This window comes from Natrix helvetica (genome assembly GCF_964273705.1).
Source record: "Natrix helvetica genome assembly, chromosome: 5".
NCBI classification, from domain to species: Eukaryota; Metazoa; Chordata; class Lepidosauria; order Squamata; family Natricidae; genus Natrix; species Natrix helvetica.
This window is the reverse complement of record NC_138551.1, coordinates 66,177,205-66,199,143: the sequence shown is the minus strand read 5'-3', so window position 1 is coordinate 66,199,143 and position 21,939 is coordinate 66,177,205. Positions and strand designations below refer to the sequence as shown.

General features: G+C 38.6%; 1 protein-coding gene across 2 annotated transcripts in view; it reads right to left on the bottom strand.

Moving 5' to 3' along the window:
• Nucleotides 1–2,033: 2,033 nt before the first annotated feature.
• The window catches only part of LHPP (phospholysine phosphohistidine inorganic pyrophosphate phosphatase), a 190,875-nt gene continuing 170,969 nt past the window's right edge, over nucleotides 2,034–21,939 (bottom strand). For both annotated transcript variants that reach the window (XM_081955457.1, XM_081955458.1), the window contains one exon: nucleotides 2,034–2,450. In XM_081955457.1, the coding sequence (XP_081811583.1) occupies nucleotides 2,354–2,450 (97 nt within the window). In that variant the 3' untranslated portion in view covers nucleotides 2,034–2,353. The remainder of the gene's footprint in view (nucleotides 2,451–21,939) is intronic.

Below are 21,939 nucleotides of genomic sequence, written 5' to 3'. Positions count from 1 at the left end.
AAGCCTATTTAAAGAAAAAATCATGAGTAAAACGATGTGATTAGACAAAAACAGCCCAGCCACGGGAGCCGATGTTACTTGCAAGATATGAAAATGAGCAGAGAGGTACATATTTCTCAGGATGGAAGTCAAAGAACTTGCATCCACAGAATGGCATATACAGGTAGACCTCTAGTTACAAATGTAGTGCAGCCTGCCTATTCCATTCATAACCTGAGGATTCGTGGGAGTGAATCTCGTATCTCTCCTTCCTTTTGCTTACGCATTCACTAATCAAATGCGTGGTCCGTTAAGTCCACATGAGATAGTTCAGAGTGGGAAAGAGCATGGGGGGGGGGCGCTAGTGATGGAACAGGCCACCTGCTTAAGGTCTCCCCGACCTGCTGAAATACCTCATGCTCCCCACAATTGCTCACTCCAATTGCTCACTCCAACTCCAAAAGTCATTTACCGTGTGAAGATCTAGCAAGCTGTCCCCTCTCCAGCCTCTCAGCCAGGTGGCCCTCTATAGCTCCATTTTGGCCTGTGCAGGGCTTGCCCACACTTTGCTGGCCAAAACGGAGCTTCAGAGGGGCAGGCCTGCCCCTTCAATGCTCTGTTTCGGCCTGCGCAGGCCTCAACAGGCAATTTGCCTACTAAAATGGAGTTTCAGAGGGGTAGGCCCGCCACTCCGGTGCTCCATTTTGGCTGGCAAAATGCAGGGTGAATGTTGCAGAGCCTCTGTGATTGTTTGTAAGGGCAAACAACTGCCATGTTGCTGCAAAGGGTTTGCTCACAAACACTAGGGGGTGCTTATCATGTAACTTCGGCTAAGGGAATGCTCGTAACCCAGGGATTACCTGTACACAAAATATCAAACTGATGAGCTCTTATTTAATTTGGGTTTCATCAGGAGGTCACAATAACTGAAGGTCAAGTATTTTTTGAAACTACCCAGGGGCAGTCCAGATTGCTGTAAAAAAAAACAGTCGTAAGACATTTTTTTCAGTGCCGATGCAACTTTGAATGGTCACTAAATGAACAGTTGTTAAGTCAAGGACTACCTGTAAGAATGTTCAAGTTTCAAAGGAGAATTGTAATGTATAAAAGTAATAAAAAGATAGCACCCGCTGTACGTGGATCTTTCAATCCAGCTTTGAAATTAAAGTAACAGATGTACGCTTACCAGTGATTCAAACGCTGGTTCAGAATCTGCGGTTCCTCTTTTAATATTTGAAGGAAGGCTGCATGCATCTTAAAACCAGCTACATGTTCTGAATTATGTTTATGCAATTCATTCATCTTCTTGTTAAAACAGATTAAAAGAAAGCAAAATTGCTTCAGGGACTGGGAGTGTGGAAAGTTTTGTTTTGATGCTACAGGATGCCACCCCCAGAACACTGGAAAACCAGCTTCTATTGAAAACTTGGAAGATCCGTCCCTCCCCAGAGGAAGGAGAAGGAAACATTTGGGCCAGCTGAAGTATGGATGCTGATCAACACTCTGACTGTTGTATAAACATCTGTCTATATTCCTTACCATCATCCTTTCCTTTTTCCTACTGAATGGGTGGAGACAATAAAAATGAAAAAATATCCAAAGACGTGATCTTACTTGTGTCTGCTGAGGTAATTCTGCACCAAACTCTTTAGGATCTGCAGAGATTGCTTTCTGTAGCACAGGGGTCCACGGGCCACATCCAACCTGGGGGAGGCTTGTGGTGCCTCTGCAAGTGAAAATGGAGGTTGGGAGGGCTACATGCGGCCCTCCCGAGCTCCGTTTTCACTGGCAGAGGGTTACAGGAGGCAACCAAACATGGAACTCGGGAGCCTGTTTTCACTTGCAGAGTGTTTGGTCCAGCATAGGCGCCCCCGACATGAGTGATGCTGAGCTGGCTATGCTTACCCTGGCCACACGCACCCTGACCCTCTGAAATCAAACACAACCTTGATGTGGCCCTCAATGAAATTGAGTTTGACACCCCTGCTGTAGGGTTCTTTTTTGCAAGAAATAAGACAATGATAAAAAGTGGCCAACACAAAAAACAGTCCACATGGCACAAAGGTTTATTCAGTTATGTGTTACAGGATCCCCAAATCGAACAAACAAGATTCAAATGATTCCTAGAGCAGAGTAACAGGGATGCATTGAACTTTGCTTTTGTTTTTGTGTGTGTGTGGTTAATACAGTATATCACTTTAACTGGATACAATGGCAAATTAAACTAGACTGCTGAAGGCATCTATGTGGGACTGTAAATAGCTTCCCAATTAGTCCATAAACAATGGAGGAAGGCTTGAACATTGCTAGAAATGTGCAGCTATGCCAAAGACCTTACATTAACATCTGCCTAGAATGGACTCCTGCAGTATTTTTATTTAGGCAAATACTTGAGAATTATATCAACGGCTTCTGCCAGATTGTTCACATAAAGGTCGGCTTTGACTTCTGGATGCTGTTCATCACAAGGTCTACAAAGGGGAGAAAAGCACAAAACAGCGAGAGGATGAATTGAGGCATGTAAACAATAGCAAGTTACACAATTTCATTTTCCATGGAGTCTAATTTCCCAGTGCTACTTCACACGGTGCCTTCTGTCTCTTTTAGCCGTGAGTCAATGTTTAAACAAAGATATAATGAACATGGCCCACAGCAAATTTTGTACTTTATCTCTTCCCGACTCCCACCCTGGCTTTGTGATGTGTTTGTCCGTGCACTTGATTATTATAGGGGTTGCTTGTATGGACATGGTTTTGAGCAGGATTAGGCAAATTCTAGCTCTGAATTCCCTTTTTTCTTTTGCAATCCCTGGAACCACTTCCAAACACACCACCCACATGTTGGCAGTGCAAGTCCTAACAATCTGTAGTGGACTTTTCCTACCATTCTGAGACAGTCAACCACAAACATTGTTCAAAGAATCCCTGAAATTCCTATATGTTATATTTTACATTTAAACTCTAAAACCCAGTGTCTACAAAATCAGGCCATCATTCACCTTAATAGGACTTAAATAGGAGTCCTGCCCCCTTTGTGTCGTCAAACTCATCACTGTCACCTTCCTTCTCCCCTACCAAAACCAAAAAACTATGAACCATATCTACAAATGGACTGTTCTGGTCTATGACAAAGGAGACACTAATTAATCCTATCCACTAAGTTGTTATTTATGTAATTTTATATTAAGTAAGTTAATTTACCCACTTAACCAAAGCAAATTTAAGATTTTGAACATGTTGTTCAGTACCAGCGATGAAGTTACAAAAACAAACACCCATCCTTCTTAACACTTAGGAAATTAAAGGAGGATCCCACTTCTACTCACATTGTAATTATTGAACGGGTCATGGTTAGCATGCAGAGAAACTTGCCAAATACTCCCTTTAGTAATTACACTAAATCACTTCTTGTTAAGCACTGCAAAATGGTGATCAATTTCACATATATTTTATTCGTAACATCTTGAAATAAGAGCTAGTCCCGTAGTCCCGTATAACACGATATCTGGGTTTCAAATAGCATCCTCAATAAAGTAAGAATGCGAGGCAAGAGATTCCTCAAAACACCAATTTATTAGAAGAGCCATGTTGGCACAATTGAGAAAACCTGAATCTGAAAGCCTCCAGGTTTCCCCCCCCCCCAGTTGTAAGTTCAAGACCCTGCCCCAACACCCACAAGTCCATCACTTGGTCCAATCAGTCATTGCCATAAATGAAAATTCCTCCCATCCACATCCGTCCAGGTACAGGGACAAGGCGACCTTGATTTTCTGAGAAGGAATGTTATTTTGGCTACACATTTCCCAAGCTTCATACCATCCCTTCTCCCACGTTCCCATAGTTACTATGTTTGAATATGTGGCAGGCTTGAAAGTCCCTATACCCTCAGGCTTCCAAGCCTGACACACGATTTATTAAATACATTACTTTAAACGTTCAAATTGGCTGCCAGTTTGTTCTAAATACTTCCTGATTCCTTTAACTCATGACCTATGAATACACAGTAATATTTCATCTAATGTGAATTATAATGGGAAGGTCTCCCTTACATCATCTATTGGCTTAGGGAGTCTGACTTTTGGTACATTTTATATATTTTGATTGCAGATTTGACTGCAGCTGCTGTCTTTAATGAGCTTATTTTTGGAATGATTCAAGGTGATATCTTGAAGTGATATTTTGGAATGAAGGTGATATCTTGAGATATCTTAAGACCATCTTAAGAAATCATTTTGGTTCTCTGGGCTTCAAAGACAGGAATCAGAGTCAGTGCAGCTTCAGTCATTGGTTCTATTTTCATTCAACCAGTTTAAAACTCAAGGTTTTATTTATTTCTCAACCGGTGAAGATAAAGCTACCAATGATTGATTTTCAGGATTCAACACACACTTGTTAGCACAAATCATATATTTGATTCGGGGTGAGGCTTCCGGGGAGTTTTCCCTTTTGATAATGCTCTGAAGTTGTCTTTGTTTCTCAAATGGATAAAAGTCCTCATTTATACTGTTTAGACTCACTCTTCACTGGTAGTCCACTGATCAAACATCTCTGATTTGCCACACAGTCAGTGTATGAGATTAGAACTTTCTTCTATTTATTCAGAGAATTTCACTTTTGTGAAAACCACAACAGTATAGAAGAATTAAAAAAACAACCACCAGAAATCAATAGGATAATGAAATGTTCGAGTAGTGAACATTTAAATTATTAGCAATAATTTAAAACATGAAAAAAAGATTAAGTTATACTTATAATAAGATTGCTTTTTATTTATTTATTTAGCTGCCTATTCACACATGGTGACTCAAGTCAGCTTATAAGAATATAAAAACATCATATAGAAACAATAAAACTAATAAAAGAGAGAATCATATATAATAAAATAACCCCCCACCCAGGCAACAACACATCACGCAAGCCATTTAAGGGCTCCTTCCCGCTCTGGGTTCCCTAGGCCCGCTGGCAGAACCAGGTCTTCAGGGCCTTCTGGAAGAGTGTCAGAGTGGGGGCCATTCTAATCTCTGGGGGAATGATGTTGCAGAGAGAGGGAGCCAAAGTTCGTTCTTGAACTTCTGGTTGGGCCGCTTTTCACCTTCTCCAGGCGCTGGAGGCTTTCCTGAAGCCTGGGGAGAGCAAAAAGCGGCCCAATGGCCCAACCAGAAGTTTGGGAACGAACTTCCAGTTGGCCCGTTGGACCTGTTTTTCACCCTCCCCAGGCTCTGGAGGCTTTCCTGAGGCTGGGTGGTGGTGGTGAAAAACAGGTCCAATGGGCAAACCAGAAGTTTGTTCCCGAACTTTCGTTTGGGCCATTGACCACTTTTCACCCTCCCCCGACCCTCTGGGGGAGGCCATTTTCACCCTCCTCAGGCTTCAGGAAAGCCTCCAGAGCCTGGGGAGGGTGAAAACTCCCCCCCATAGGGGCGCATGTGCAGGGGGAGCGTGCACGCACATGCAGGCAGTAGCGGTTGTGTGTATATGCACAAGGGTAGAAATGCGCGTGCATGCAATAGCACGCATGTGCGATTTTGGCACACCTTTAGAAAAAGGTTAGCCATCACTGCCCTAAGGGATGGGGCCCACAACAATTCTTGACTCCTCGCTCTGGTGGGTTAAGTAGATGTGACTAGCAAGAGATGGTCCCTCAGATAATCTAGCCCTAAGTCATGAAGGGCTTTAAAGGTGACAACCAGCACCTTGAATGGCACCCAGAAGTCAATTGGCAACCAATGCAGCTCCTGCAGGCGAGGTGAGACATGTGCACAGCAAGGTGTGCACAAAACCATTCAGGCCGCTGCATTTTGTATCAACTGGAGATTCCGGATGCTCTTCAAGGGCAGCTCCTTAGTGCTCTTTTTGATACTCTTTGTATGGACAAAGAATACAGAGACTAATGACAGCTACGCAAATAAGGCAAGAGTCTTTTTTTTTAAATGCTATTGGTGTTGCTTCCAAACTCTGGAGGGCAGTCCCTTTGTAGCTTTGATAACTGAAAAATTATCCTGAGAAATTATTATCCATAATAACAGAAATGCTTTACTCTGCAGATAACCAATTTAAAAGGATTTAGGATGTTGAAACTTAAATCAAGCCTCTCAAAATTGAGGCTGCGAAAAAGCTTGTAACTAGTGCTAGATTTTCAATATAGAATTGATGCAGTTATACTATGTCCAGTTTGACAAACCTACTCCTGTTCTTTGGGTAAACAGAAATATATAGTTGTAAAATCTCTCGTCACTCACTGTGCCAAGGCCACATGAGTAATGGAATATAATAGCTTGTTCATAGGCAGATCGGAGGTGGGTTGCAAATTATGGCGCTACCGGTTCATTCGTGCTCTCGTGTGCACACACGCTTCTGCACATATGCAAGTGGATGGGCGGAGCCTCCCACTGCTGCCACTTCCGGTTCGCCCAATCTGGGCTGAACCGGGAGCAACCCACCTCTGGGGCAGATCCATCTCTTTAATCTGCTGATTGTGGTACTGAAAACCACTTGGCTCTGATTCGACACTTTCCCTATTCTTTCTAATCCTGTTTTGTTCTATGTTTTTAAATCTGTAATTTCTGCAAGAAGGGATTGTTTCACTTATGTTATTTGTAAGCTATATTTTCAGATGAGGAATGGTGTAAAATGCATCCTTTAATGCAGAAAATTAAAGCTTTCAGTGTATGCATTACATGCCCATCAGTTTCTGAGTTTGTACACTGTAATTATAAACAGTGCTGTCTTTCTTTATTAAAGCAGTAACTTCAGAGTTAGGCCATTATAGCAGATAATCACATCCTAATATCTTATAACCTTGAGCTTAGAAATTTTTATTATTGTTGATACATCAGACCATCTGGTAATCTGCTGTTTATTTTGCAGTTTCCTTTGTAGAGCTCAAAAATAAAGTCCAATGTTCAAAGGAATGTGCTTTCTTTCCTTTTCGCACATGAGTATTTAGTGAGATGCCAGAATCTATGAGCAAATGCTTCTTATGGTAATGAATTTCACTTTTTAATAGACAAGAAAACTATTGCTGACACATGGAAAGTTTTATTTCACAGGATAAATTCAAGCCCTTGATGCTGATTTTGAAAACATTTCATATTTTCCCAATACAATTTTCAAATTGTATTTTTTTTACAATTAATTTTGAGCATATGTAAGGTGTACACATTTTTCAATAGGGCCACTTAGCCGAAGAGCAAATCTATATAAATAAAAATGTAATGTTTGTTTGTTCAAAATCTCAAATCTCCTAAAGTTCTTCACCGATTGCTTTGAAATTGTGACACAATGTTGCATTCGACTACGCGCATGTTTTTATATACGTATATTATATAGATGTCACACCTGTGACAGGTAAAAACATGCTTTTTTGTAAAAACATGCTTTTTTGAAAACCAGCACCATCTGCTGGACGTAAAAGCAACACACGCTATACTATAGCGTTCATTTCTTGAGTATAGTATATTTGGAACAGTTCGGCCTCTTTCCAGCTTCGTCCCAACGGTCCCTTTATATGTGTGGCTGGGCTGCGGCTGCACCCTTTCCCCTTTCCGCCCCACCTCCGACGAGCTTCGCCATTTTCACCAAGGGGAGCCGAAGACTTTCGGCCTCCCCCTCCCCTCTCTCTCCTCCCCTCCCGCCAGGCCTTTCCTGTCTGCGGCGGGGCGGTGCCTGCCCCATCCCTCGGCCGCCTCCTCCCACCCTTAAGCCAGCCTCCTCCCGCCCAGCCCAGTGGAGCTCCAGAGGAGATGGAGGCGGAGTGTCTCCTCAGCCCAGCCAGCTGCAAGTGCTCTCCACCCCCCTCACAGGGAGCCAGCTACGGCGTCGCCAAGGCGGCTCCGACAGGGCGGCGGCGGTGTCAGCCTGAGGCGCAACAGGGCTGGAGTGGCCGCTGGGTGCCCTGTGAGGCGGTGACTGCAGTGGCGATGGCATCTCTGGATGGGGCCGTGGCCAGTGGGGGCTGCCTCACGTCCACATCGCCAGGGGCGGCTCCTTCCTCCTCCTCCTGCTCCTCAGGGGATGCCGGCCACCTCCTCTCGCCGCCACCACTGAGGGAAGCCGGGTTGGGGGCGGCGGCCTCCTCCTCCTCAGCTCGGCCAGGCCGGGGCCATGGGAGCATCCTCCGTGGCGGCTCTTGCAGGGGCCACCGTGGTTCACTTCCATGCGGGGGCTGCCTCTGCTGGGGGACTTGCGCTTTCTCTTTTCTTTCTTTTCCATTTAACCAGACTGGGCCACAGCAACGCGTGGCCGGGTACAGCTAGTTTAATATAAAAATTGAAAAAATAATATTTCAATTTAATAAGCTGTTAAGGACGTTGCCTATTAAATCAAAGTGTATTAGAGGAATTTGGACTTTCAAGAGAGTATTAATAAGACAGGATTTATTTATTTATTTATATTTATTTATCATTATTATTTATTATTTATTAATTAGTTGTTATTTGTTTGTTTATTTGTTTATTTGTTTATCTATCTATCTATCTATCTATCTATCTATCTATCTATCTATCTATCTATCTATCATCTATCTATCATCTATCTATCATCTATCTATCTATCTATCTATCTATCTATCTATCTATCTATCTATCTATCTATCATCTATCTATCATCTATCTATCATCTATCTATCTATCTATCTATCTATCTATCTATCTATCTATCTATCTATCTATCTATCTATCTATCTATCTATCTATCATCATCTATCTATCTATCTGTGAAAGATTTCAAGCCAAATTAATGAAATATTGTTTAGCATTCTGCAGGAATGCTTAGGTTGGAAATATGTGAAGAATTTCGACCATTGCAAAATGAAAAGTTACATGATGGTATGCATTTGGCTAATGCGGACAAGGGCAATTCTTTAATTCACTGTTAGATGATTTTGGAATATTGTGACTTTTATGTGGTCCAGGCCTATCTGCAGCAAGCCAAGATTTTCTCAAAATGACAACGAAGTGTGCCATGACATTACAATGCAAATTATGCCCATTACATACTGTAAAATATGAAATATATTTGAATATAAGTGGCTCGGGTTGGTAGTTAGGCTGTTGGTTTGAGCTCTGAGCTTGGCAATTTGGTGGCAAATGTTTCGTCACCATTCAAGGAGACATCGTCAGTGTACTTTGAGTTGTGCTTGTCTGTTAGAGCACAACAACCAGCCAATCAAATGGTCCGAAATCAGACCATGACTCAGACGTAGCCAAACAAACAACATCCACACTAATTTGCATCACATAAAAAGGTATTTAAAGGCCAGTGGTCTGACAGATGAGCACAATTAAAAGCGCACTAACGTCTCCTCGAATGGCGATGAAACGTTTGCAAACAAATTGCCAAGCTCGGAGCTCACGCCAACAGCCCATACTGTGTAAAGTATCACAATGCATGGTTCTTCTTTTGCTCATCTGTCCACATTGTGGTTCGCTGAAAAAAAGATAACTGTTGTTTTTAACATCCCTAGGCAATTACATTTATCAACTCAGTATTAATTTAAATAGCAGAATTGTGCCTTGTTGTTTATGACATCCAAGATTTGTGTACCTAAAATGCTGGAACACGGGTAGTCTTCAATGTACAACCATTCAAAATTATAATGGCACTGAAAAAAGTGACTGAGGACCATTTTTCAGGCTTACAACTGTTGCAGCATGGTCATGTGATCAAAATTCAGATGCTAGGAAACTGACTTGTATTTATGACAGTTGCAGTGTCCCAGGATCATGTGATCACCTTTTGCGACCTCTGACAAGCAAAGTCAATGGGGAAGCCAGATTCACTTAACAACTGTGTTACTAACTTAACAACTGCAGGGATTCACTTAACAAGAAAGGTCATCAAATGGGACAAAATTCATTTAAGAAATGTCTCGCTTAACAACAGAAATGTTGGGTTCAATTGTGGTCTTAAGTCAAGGACTCCCTGTAGTGCCATTCATTTTCTGAAATATTTTTTCTACACAAAGACCAACCTTTCCCTTCCCAATCTGATGTTTCCCAGATGTGTTGGCTCCAACTCCTGTGCATCCTGCCCAGATTGATCAACGCCTATATTGAAATTGTGGAGACTAAAATCCAACTCAAGTGGATTGGAGGAAGTTGCCCCCATCCTAAATTTAGAGGGATAAATCTAGATGGAGTATAGTTATACTACACTTGTTGAAGTCAACCAGGTGCTATGTCCTGAAACAACTAGCATCTTGAATTGCACCCAAAGGATAACCGGTAGGGTATTTAAAAGTTATTAATAAAAATATTGAGACTTTTGTCTTGAGGCATCAGTCAGGTTTCTTTGCATTCAGAATATAAAGGGAAGAATGGAGGGCAACAAATAAAGATAATCCTAAAAATTTATTGCAAATTTGTCTTCCTCAACTCTCACTTGACATTAGCAAAAACTGCTTTTGGGGAGGGAATTTCAAAAGTATGTCATTGTTTTAAAAATAATATATAATTATATTTATTATTAATGATGTTACTTAAGAAGGATTTGTATCTTAAAAGACAAGATACTTGAAATTAATTAAATAAGAGTCAATAAATGTACAAGCAGATGCTATTGTATCTCTCTGAAGTAAGTTCCATCATATATTCTACGTTGGAGCCAAGATTTAAGCATACTTTCCTCTCAAATATCCTAATGTAGAATTAATCAATCAGTATTTTAAGCTGGGCTGATATTTCACAGTTCTTTGTGTACATTGGATAAAAAAAATCTAAATGAATATAAATACGCATACGCACATACACACTATATTACCAAAAGATGTAAAGGAATATATTGTAACAACACACACACAGTATTCACATACTGAGCTGAGCCCCCTACAGCGTTGGTCTAAGAGCTTTTTGAACTATGGCTTACTGTGATGTGGGAACTCAGACAATGACTTTGTTCACATCTCATGCTAAGCCATAAATCTTGTGGCAACCATACCCACGCAGACTAATTGATTCCATTTCCGAATAAGCCTGAATAAGAAGTGATCAGCCCTTGATTACCTTAATCTAGTCTCATGTACAAATATAGGACTCAGGAGTTGCCTGCACAGAAGACACTGTTATACAAAGCCATGGTTTGGTTTGTTTTTAAAGTTTCAATAGTTTTGTTCTTTGACTTTCAGAGACATTAGCTGCACCCACCCACCATTTTTCCATGGCTAGGGTTGTATTATTTCTTCAGGGCCAAGAACCAAGTTCTTTTAAATGGAAGATATTGTTTTACTCTAAATGTCAGCTTAATTTAAAGCTCATAATCTGCTATTTATTTCTTTTATGTGATAAAAATTGTGTGCTCTCTTTTAATTTCTAAATACTATCAAAAGAAGAGGTGCAATGTACAATATTTAAAAAGGCAACTACATTCAGCTAATGAAATTATTCCCTGCACGTTTAATAAGGAGGGAGGGAGTAAAATAAAGACATTAGAGCTCACCATGTAAAATCTCATCACATTAATGTTATTTATCATAGACAGACCAGATAACTGACCATAGATTATATTTTTCTTCACTGCACAGGAAAGGACCAAGCCGTAGCGGGAATAAGTGAACCCTGGCATGCAGGAATAACGCTAGGAAGAAGACGACTGCACATAATCAGGAAGGTAAAATAATTATTTCCATAAATAAATAGATATAAATAAATAAATATTGAATAATGTCAGGAAACACCAGTCTTGCGCTTGTGTTTCCTGCTGCTACTTTTTTCCAGCAAGTCTGCATGCTGATAAAGTAAAAGAGTTGGTCAAGGAGATTTACCTCAGAGACCCACAAGTTTGCATTTTGATACAGGAACCTCATGCTTTTTTTCTCTCCTCTTCAATATCCTTGATGCCTGAAGATCATAGATTGGCACTGTAAAATACCACATGTGCAAACTGAGGATGCTGGGAAGATTTGGCAGGAAGCATTAGAGAGAGAATTAGAGAGAAATGACTTGTCACCTTGATCCAAGTCCTTTGTTGTGGCTCACAATTGTCAGATGACTATTAACAATACGAATAAATAATTAACAATATGGCTCCATCATATTCCTGATAAACAGAGAAGAAAGCTAACAAAGTGAAGATAAAGATCACTAGGGAAGAATTCCTGCTCAACTTTGGTGTATAGAAAATGGAAGCATAGTATGATTTTTCAAAAGCGATTCTGTTGCCCTGGAGCAAAGCCAGTTTCCTACAGCAACTACAATTTTCCATTATTCCAAAGCAATCCCATGTGCTACAGAATAAATATATACAACTTCATAGTGCAAACGCCAACTTATCAAGTTCCTCTTTTCTTGTATCATCTTAGCATTGTTACTAAAGATACAGGTCCATGCCTCCACATTTAGAATGAAAATCCTATTAAATTTCATAGGATAAGAGCGCATACTGAATAGAAATGAATAAAAATAGTGGGAAGCCTTTTGTTTTATGATAGTATTTAGGTTTCTAGTTTTTTTATGCTTTTCCTCTGCCACCCAAGAGCAAATGTCATTGATTTAATTAAAATAAAGTTTCATAGCAGTGTTTCTCAGCCTTGGCATGAAGTTAGCTCCCAGAATTTCCTAGCCAGCATTGAGATGGGGAATTCTGGGAGCTGAAGTCCACACATCTCAAAGTTGCCAAGGTTGAGAATCATTGTTGTAGAGTAAGGTAAAATCTAGTATTAGAATGCTGGAGTTTTGTTAATGAGAATGCAGATATTGCATTCATTTACGTGTATTCCACAATACACTTCTAAAGACAAATGTGTACAGTTAAGAAAGAGAAACGATAAATAAAACAAAACAAAAAATACCATGGAAGGGAAAATAAGATTGAAAGAACTCATACTGTGAAAATGATCACCGGCTGTGCAATTGATTGAAAACCAGGGATATTTTTACAAATCTACTTTCTCAACCACTTCTGGCCCAGTGACTGCAGTCTGCTTTCTGGCAGGCAAGAATTATTGATGAAAATAAGACCTCGTTCCAGTATAAACAAGTTTCACATTAAGCAGTTCTTCCAACTCTAATCTGCTTCTTATGTGCATTAGGCATCTTAATTGTATCAATGTCTGTCAAACATTACAATAGCTGTTCTTGATGCATCTCTGCTTTCTAAACACCTCTGGCTCTCAAAGATGAAATAAGAAGGCAGCAAATAGACAATGCATTAGCTAATCTACTGTCAAACATGTAATCAAGAAACCTTTGTTTACTGATTTTAATTGTATGTTGCACTAGTTGCTAAATGCTTCCAGTCTCTTCTCAGGATATTAGGGATCGGACTCAAATCCCTGAATAGGAAGGAGCTTTGGAGAATATGACAATTGAGAACACACTGCTTCTGTTATTGGTATTTATATTTTTACATATTTATGTATCAAATCTGTTTGCTGCCTATGTTGCCATGGGTTATATCCCATCATCACTTTCTGGAAATGTAAGAAAGAAGGATTCTAGACAGTCATAGCCTAATTATGAAATATTGTCAATATCTCTCTCTCTCTCTCTCCCACTCCCTCCATTCCTCCCTCCCTCCCTTCCTCTTATACCAGAGTACATGCTGCTTCAAACATACGAATTTAAGAAGCAAAATTTCAGTTTTGCCACTTCTTTGAGGTAATATGCTACCATATACCCATAATTTTCACTAAGATCAATGCTGTAAAATTTACTTTTATAAAAATAATTATACAATGATAATCTAATTATCATCATATTAAATTAAGTTTTTCTTTAGAAATAGGTATTTGCTGGAGGAGGAGCCAACATCGCGACGATACAGACATGCGGTCTCGATGCTCCGAGACCACAGCCGATACTTTTGCCGCTGGGTGGTCCAATCAGACCTAAACCGTCCCGCAGAGACAATGAACAGGAAGAATACGTCTTGCTGATCTCAGGGACATCGCAAAGTCCCTGATCGATCCAAGAGAAGTTCTTCAAGCCGGCAACAAAAACTGTTTTTTTTCCTGCAAAAGATATTGTTAGAAATTCAGAAATTATCAAACACATTTGAGAGGACGGAGAAGAAGTTGGAAAACCTAGAGCATCTAACAGTAAAATATGATGAAGAAGTTGGAGAGGTTTATCAAGTGGAAAAAGTGGAGGTTAGAGTCCTAAAAACCAAAGAGGAAAATGACTTGATTAAGGAAACAGAAGAAGGGCATCGAAATTACATGAGAGACTTAATAAGCAATGAGTTGCAAAGAGAAGTCCATACAAATTTGATTAAGGAGATGATTAGAGGACTGATACCACAAATGGCAGAAGACATGAGACTGTTTTGCTACTGAAAAGATAAGGTTGATAGATGAAAGTGTATAATTTAAAACTAGTTAAACTTAGTGAAATTTAGTGACAATAGATATAGTTAAATAAATAATTGATAATGATAATAATGTATACATATGTATTGTTATTATAAGTAATAATTGGATATGAATATTGAATGGTACCCATGAAAGGAAGATTAGAAATCTTTTTGGTTATATATAAAGACTAATAAAAAAGAACTAAGTTACATTTAGTTAAATTTAGATTATTAGAGGGGGAAATGCTATGATACAGGATACAGTCAAATAAAGGAGGGATAATGATAACAACGTATATATGTGTATGGGTGCAACATAAGGAAACTGGATGTAAATTGTAAACAGTGATTTGGAAAGGAGGATTAAAAATTTTTGCTACTAAATATTATGGATGTTTAGCTAGAATAGGCCATAAGGATTCAGTGTTATTGGAGGATTTTAGAAATAGCAAATGAAATGCCAGTATGTGGTTATGTTTTAAATCTTGGTATATTTTATGATGAAGGACGTTTAAACAATTATAGTCAAATGAAAATGGAGGTATGATGATGGTAATATGTATAAATATCTGAGTTAAAATACTTGAGTTAATATGAATTATGGTTGATGACTGTGGAAGAGATGCACGAAAGTCTTTTGTAACCAACTGATACACTTTCTACAGTATGTAAAGAAGGAGGATTCTTTGTGTTGTGTTTGTTTTGAAAATAAAAATTAAAAAAAATATTAAAAAAAGAAATAGGTATTTGCTATGCATTTATAAACTACTTCAAAGAAACTCTATAGTTTACAGAAGCAACAGCAAAATCAATGTATAACAACAACAAAATACAGTGATATACAGTAAGAGCAAAACAATATATAATTACAGTTAAACAGTAATTTTAATAGTAATAAGATCTGTTTAGCTGGTGCTTTCAACTCTTCAGCTTCAAAGAATTTCAGTTAAATATACCCCCAAGGACAGTAAATATATATTCACACAAAAGAGGGAATAAATCTCCTAAAACTATTCAGTGTCTCTCATAGATGAAATAAAGTTTATTTTTATTATTTTGAAGAGTAAATCTCAACGTCTATAAAATAACACATGCTACTAGCATTTATCCTAAGTCCAAACAACATCAAATTTTACAAAATGCAAAGGTACATAGGAAGAAAAATCATTACTCCATAATTCCCAAGGAAGATTCACACAATCCTTTTTGCCTTATGGAACAAATTCCCCCATTCCAGGAGGTGAGTCTCTGTCAGCCCTGTAATTACTTCCATTAATGCACAGACTTATATTGTGATCACAATTAACCTGGTGAGCTATGGTTTTTTAACATGTGGTAATTTGCAAATGTCATCTAATCACATCCTCAATCAAACCAATCACCACATCCCCATAAAGGTCAAAGCCTCACAACCACACAAAACTGATCTGCAGAACTATGGTGTGTGCGTCTTGGTGAGACGCATACATATAGAACATGCATATTTCTCTTTATAAATCTTCTCCCCAACCAGTGATGGGGATGTGAAAGGAGAAGCGCAACAGATTCCTTAAAACTGTTAATTATATGGATGGAATTCTTAAACGATGTTCATTTTCTTTGTGAATATGAATCAATAGTCTTGTCTGGTTTAAGAAGGATTTTTTTTTTATCACTGGCCTTTCCTTTCCCAGAGCAATTTGTACTGCTCAAGACATCTCCACAGAAACATCTGTTAATCATTTCAGCCAAGTAACTCTCTAGGACTTTGAATAGAGGTCTTTCTCACTGCTAATTAAATATGACAGGGATTAAATCTGGATCAAATGTATGCAAAGCATGTGCTCCAACACCATCCTTTTAGACTTTATTGTAATTGGAACATTCCCCCCGCAAAGTTATTAGTTTCATCATATTTCCCCTTCCCTTTAAAACAATAATTATGGGAAGAATATGTATGGCAGTAAAAGGAAGATAACCTACCTTCATGCTATTTCCTATTACAACTAGATAGAGATTCAATTCATCGATTTTCACTCAGTTACTCATTTTCCTGATCCACACCAAGTTTCTAAATTCTGTCTCAAGAAGTTGCATTTTGGGCACATTACTCCTAAAATGGTTCATTTAATGCATAGTTCTTATCATGCCTTTAATACTTGTTTCTGCATTGCCCCCGGTATGCATATTTTGTGCAAAATCAAAAATCGAACACAGAAAAGTGTTGTCACATTTCAAAACTTTGCAAATGCATTTGATTCATGTACATTTGATGCGCGCTTTGTATAAACAATATATAAAGGCACAATTTTTGTTATTACATAATTAAAAGGAAAGAAGTAACCCTTTACATCATGCCGTAAATGGAGTGCTGAATGTTGCCTACCAATATATTCACATTATATATTGCTCAAGGCCTGGTCACCCAACTGCGGGAAAAGCTGCTTGGTCTGCTTATCTCTGCTGAGAGACGCTCTTGCCAGCTGCTCTGGGCAATGCTCAGAATGTGTACTTCAATATCAGACAACTCTTTGGCTGGAAAGAATGAAAAAGCTACAATACCCTCTAGTGGTTTTGTCTAATCCTGGAGATATTTGAATCTTGCTACTTTGCTTTTAAGCAACAAGCATCCACCCTTTTGGTGATAATTCTTATCTACTCTTTTCTTTCTTTTGGTTCACCTGCTAACTTTAAAAACCTTTCCGGGCTCATAAGTCACTCATTTGGGGAATATATTGATGCTAAATTATCATATGGAAAGGAATGATAGGACTGTAGGCTTAGAGGTGATAGATAGATAGATAGATAGATAGATAGATAGATAGATAGATAGATAGATAGATAGATAGATAGACAGACAGACAGACAGACAGACAGACAGACACACACACACACACACACAGTATGTATGTATGTATATGTGTATGTATGTATGTGTGTATATATATATATGTATATGCTGGTTTTGTTGTATTCGGGTCTTCTCCCATGTAGGATTGAGATTGTCTTTGCAACGTTTCAGCGAGATCGCACTCGCCATCTTCAGGCTGTGGTCTTTTAAGCCCAAGCCTGAAGATGGCAAGTGAGATTTTGCCGAAACGTTGCCAAGACAATCTCAATCCTACACGGGAAAAGACCCGAATACAACAAAACCAGCATACCTACACCCGTGAAAATCTACGAAAACAAACACACACACACACACACAAAATTATACAACCCCTCTAATATATACTACTACTAGTAATATATCTAATAATATGCATACACTAAGAAAAACTGTTTTTTGGGGAGTAGCACAGCTGTTTTCAATAAATCGGGGCCTCTTTCTCCTCCCCTCATCCGAAACAGTAACTATTCCCATTTTATTTCCTTGCACCAATTTATTGAGAAAATTGTGAAAAGAGCTTTCAGTTCAATGATTAAAAACTGGGCTAATATTCCTGTAATTTGGTTTTATTAATTGTGAGCTACATTGTTGATTCCTCTCCATCTCTTCCCCCCCCCCCCCAAGTGGCCTGTTCTGTATCATGGTAATTAGATATTATCATGAAAAGTTATCTTTCATGGAAAAAAAACCCGGCTTCCAAATATAAAAAAGAAAGTTGAAATTAAGCTACAGAATTATATAGGGTGTATTTGAGATGTTCACTTTTTGGTTTCTCTCAAGCTTCCTAAAAAACTGGAATCCAGTATTTTCACTTAAAATGACATTGAGCAATGCAGATTACAAGTCTGTATATTAAATATGCTAATAATCATTTAGGAAGGCAATCCTTACCCATCAGGTAACCCTGTTCAAGAGCACTCAATGCACAATCCTACCAAAATATCATTTAATCTGTCTCAAGTAAAATTTGATTTATTTATTTATATCCCACCTTTATTATTTTTACAAATAATTCAAGGCAGGAAACATACCTAACACGCCTTCCACCTCTTATTTTCCCTGTAACAACAACCCTTTGAGGTGGGTTAGACTGAGAGAGAGTAAGTGGCCCAAAGTTACCCATCCAGCTTTCATGCCTAAAGCAGTACAAGAAGTCATGGTGTCTTAACCACTAGACCAAACAAATTCTATTTAACTTTTAGATACAGATTTCCACTTTTATAATATAAAAAGGATGTTTATCTGAAGCAATAGTAATGAAAACTTATTCCTATTATGTAGACTAGATGGTAGCCTCAGAAAATAACATTTTTAAATAGGTAGGTTTTCTTGCCTGGATTGGTAATAACACTTGGATGCCTGGATTGGTAATAACACTTCTATAAACAAAGCATTACTTCCATGCTTCCTATATAATAATTTGCTAGTAACCCAGGAACTTTAATGGTCATTGAGGAGGATAGGTTCAATCTGCCCACCAAGACTGAAAACAAACATTGATGTCTCCCTCCCTTGATGCAAAAGGGTCAACCTAACAAGCAGGAAAGGAAAAACCTGTAAGTGTCTTTTATGCACAGATAATAGGGAAAGAGTATGTACTGTATATTCATTCCTTTGTAGGAAAACCATACAAACCCAGGCATTTATGTAGAGTTAATTACACCACAGATGAAAGAAACAGAAACAAGTTGGCTTATCATGCAATCTATCTCTCGTTATTACTTTATGACCTTTCAGTAAAATATAAGACGTAAAAATGAAATTTGATTCTATCCCTGTGGTTGAGAGATGACACAGCTCTGGCAAGCTAATTATAGAGCTTCACTGACACAGAAAATCCTTGCTCAAGAACGAGAAGGATAACTCAGTAAAACATCTTTTCACATTTATCTGACTCCCTGTTTGATGTTTCCAATACCGTTTACCACTGTTTTTCTAAATTACAAAGATTAAATTTAGCATACTGAAGCATGTGTTGAACATCTGCTTCAGGAAACCCAATTCTACATACTTCTAATGTTTCAATATTGCTTAGTCAACAATAATAAAAAGAAAAATATATAATAGTGGAATACAGTTCAATCAACATAAGTTTAAAAAACATCTAAGGCCCAAAATGAGGCAGACAGGCATCCATCCATCCATCCTAACTATCCAAAAGTCACAAAATTTAAAATACACACCAATGCACACCAATACATTCAGACATAGCAAGACATACATATATATGAGGAAAAACACTATAAAATTAGCAATTGATTGGAGGCACCAAACAATTTCTACAAGCTAAGGCTATAAATAAAGTTTTTGTGACTGCACTCAAAAGACCCAGTATTTATCGTTTAGTACGGATAATCTCATAATGAGTGGAGTCTGTTAGGCCCAGGAAGAGATGCATTACTTCTGATCACCAATGAGAATATAAGGCCACTAAAAGGTTGTGTGACACAAACTTCTACGTTTGAGGAAATTCACACTCAACATTTATATGGAAGCTGACATATTGACTAGCTGTCACCCGAGTAAAAAAGTACTTACATGAACTATTGAGAAGACTCTTTGCTATAGGGTATATAGGATCTTATGAAAGATCCTGTATACCCTGGGGAGCGACCAAGGGAGTTTGGCGTTGACTTCCTGGGTGTCTAAGTCCTATATAAAAAAGGAAAGTTTTCTCCTGACCAGTCATGTCTGAATCTAGGAGGATGTGTTCATCTCTGTTTCCTACCCAAGGGAGCCACCATTGTCCAAAGATGCTTCCATGGTCATGAGGCCAGCATGACTATATGCTAAGGTACATGGAACACTGTTAAATTCCCACTGAAGTGGTACCTACTTTTCTAGTTGCATTTGCATGCTCTCAAGAATGGGAGCTTACCTCATCAGGTGCTTGGGTCTTGAATTGCCAAACTTCCAGTTGACGAGCCCAGTGACTTCTCTACTTAAGTTCTACCTAAGCTTTTTTAAAGTCTAAAGAAAGTATGTTTGATATTGACCATCTATATCCGTGATGGTGAACCTATGGCACATGTGTCGGAAGTGGCATGCAGAGCCAGCTCTCAGAGCACGCCATCTTCGCCTGTTATTCTTCCAGGTTCCAGCGCATACATGCGCGCTGGCCACTTGGTTTTCAGGTGCGTGGCAGTGCCGGAAACAGAAAGAGCAGCTCCCTAGTGTGCATGTGCACACCGGGAAACTAAGCGTCTGGTTTTCAGCACATAAATGCGCACTGGCAGCTGGTCTTTGCATGTGCATGTGCCAGAGACCGGAAGACCAGGTGACTGGTGCACATGCATATGCCAGAAACTGGAAGCTCAGCTTCCGGTGCACATGTGTGCGCCAGGAAACTGCTCTTCTGGTTTCTGGTATCTGAGATTCATAAACATCAACCCTAGGGCTTTGGCCTTGAATAATTTAATTGCTACAAGGACAAAAATATGTTCCTGTAAACTAGCATTTTTTTTATTTCTAGAAGTACTTTTTTAGTGTAATTGAATTGACCCAGTTTTTAGGAATTATTGTGGAAGAATTCTAATTATAGGGGCGAAGACTTATCTTTAAGAATTCTGGAGGAATTATATCTGCACTAGGAGTTTTATTGTTATTATTTTGTTATTATGCAGAAGTACAAAAACAATTAGTTTTTGTACTTCTGCATAGGTTACTGTTAGCCATTCTAGAATAGGGTCCTTTAATACCAGAATATTTGAGAAATAATCTTAAATGGGTCAAAATACACTTTGAAAATGCCTATACCAGGCATTAGGGGAGGGGGTTGAATTAATATTTTTTCTGTCCTTGTGAAAACTTCAGATTTTTTATATCAGAAGCCAAAATAATCTATGATTTTTGTTTGTCTGTTGACTCTCTGCCAAGCATTCCTTGGCATATTTGTTCTTTTTTTTCTTTAATAGGTTTCTTTATCTCCTTTTCTTCTCATAAAGTATTTTATGGAAGCAGAAATTATTGGTTAAACATGCCTTCTTAAATCTATGCATTACCTGGAATTTAATCAGGACACCTTTTTTATTGAACCATGGATTTAAATATCCTAAATGATTGATATAAAATGGGATAGTTGTAGATTGGACATAATTTTGAATAAAATTAATAAAACTTTGAAAAACAGAAAATGTTTCGTTAGAGATGCTAAAAGCCAATAAAGGCTAGGGTAAAAGGACAACTTGGGGACCATTAAAGAACAGGGATGCAGCCAAGATCAACATATTCATTTCAACCTGATATAACTTCCGTTGGCAGATAACATCTTACGGTCTTGTTGTCTGTTCTGTCGGATACCAGCCAGGATAACAAGGCCCTGTAATGGGAAGATCATCACTCCTTTATGGAATACCACTCTGATATCTTGACACAAAGACATGTACTCCAGAGTACATATTGCCAACAAAACTATAAGAAAATATATTGCTGTAATTCTTAAAAATTGGGTTTATAATTATTACTTCTTTGCATACAAGTATTACTATTTCAATTACTCAAGTACAATAGCAAATGGAAAAGTAAAACCACAACAAATAGCGCAGAAGAAAAATGTCCAAAAGTAGTTCTAACGCCAAATATGCTTATGAAATACATGGTTTACTCTTTCCTTAGGTTCCTCAGATTCCTGTTGCTGTATCTTCCCCGTGGAACCTCATCTTTCTGTAGATCAGATAGGTCCTGATCCTCTTGGTTTTTTGGAAGGCTCTGAAGACGTGGTTCTTTGACTGGGTTTGGGAATCAAAGTGTCTATTGGAATCTGGAAAAATAGTTTTCTTGAAATATTTGCATTGTCTTTCTATGGAT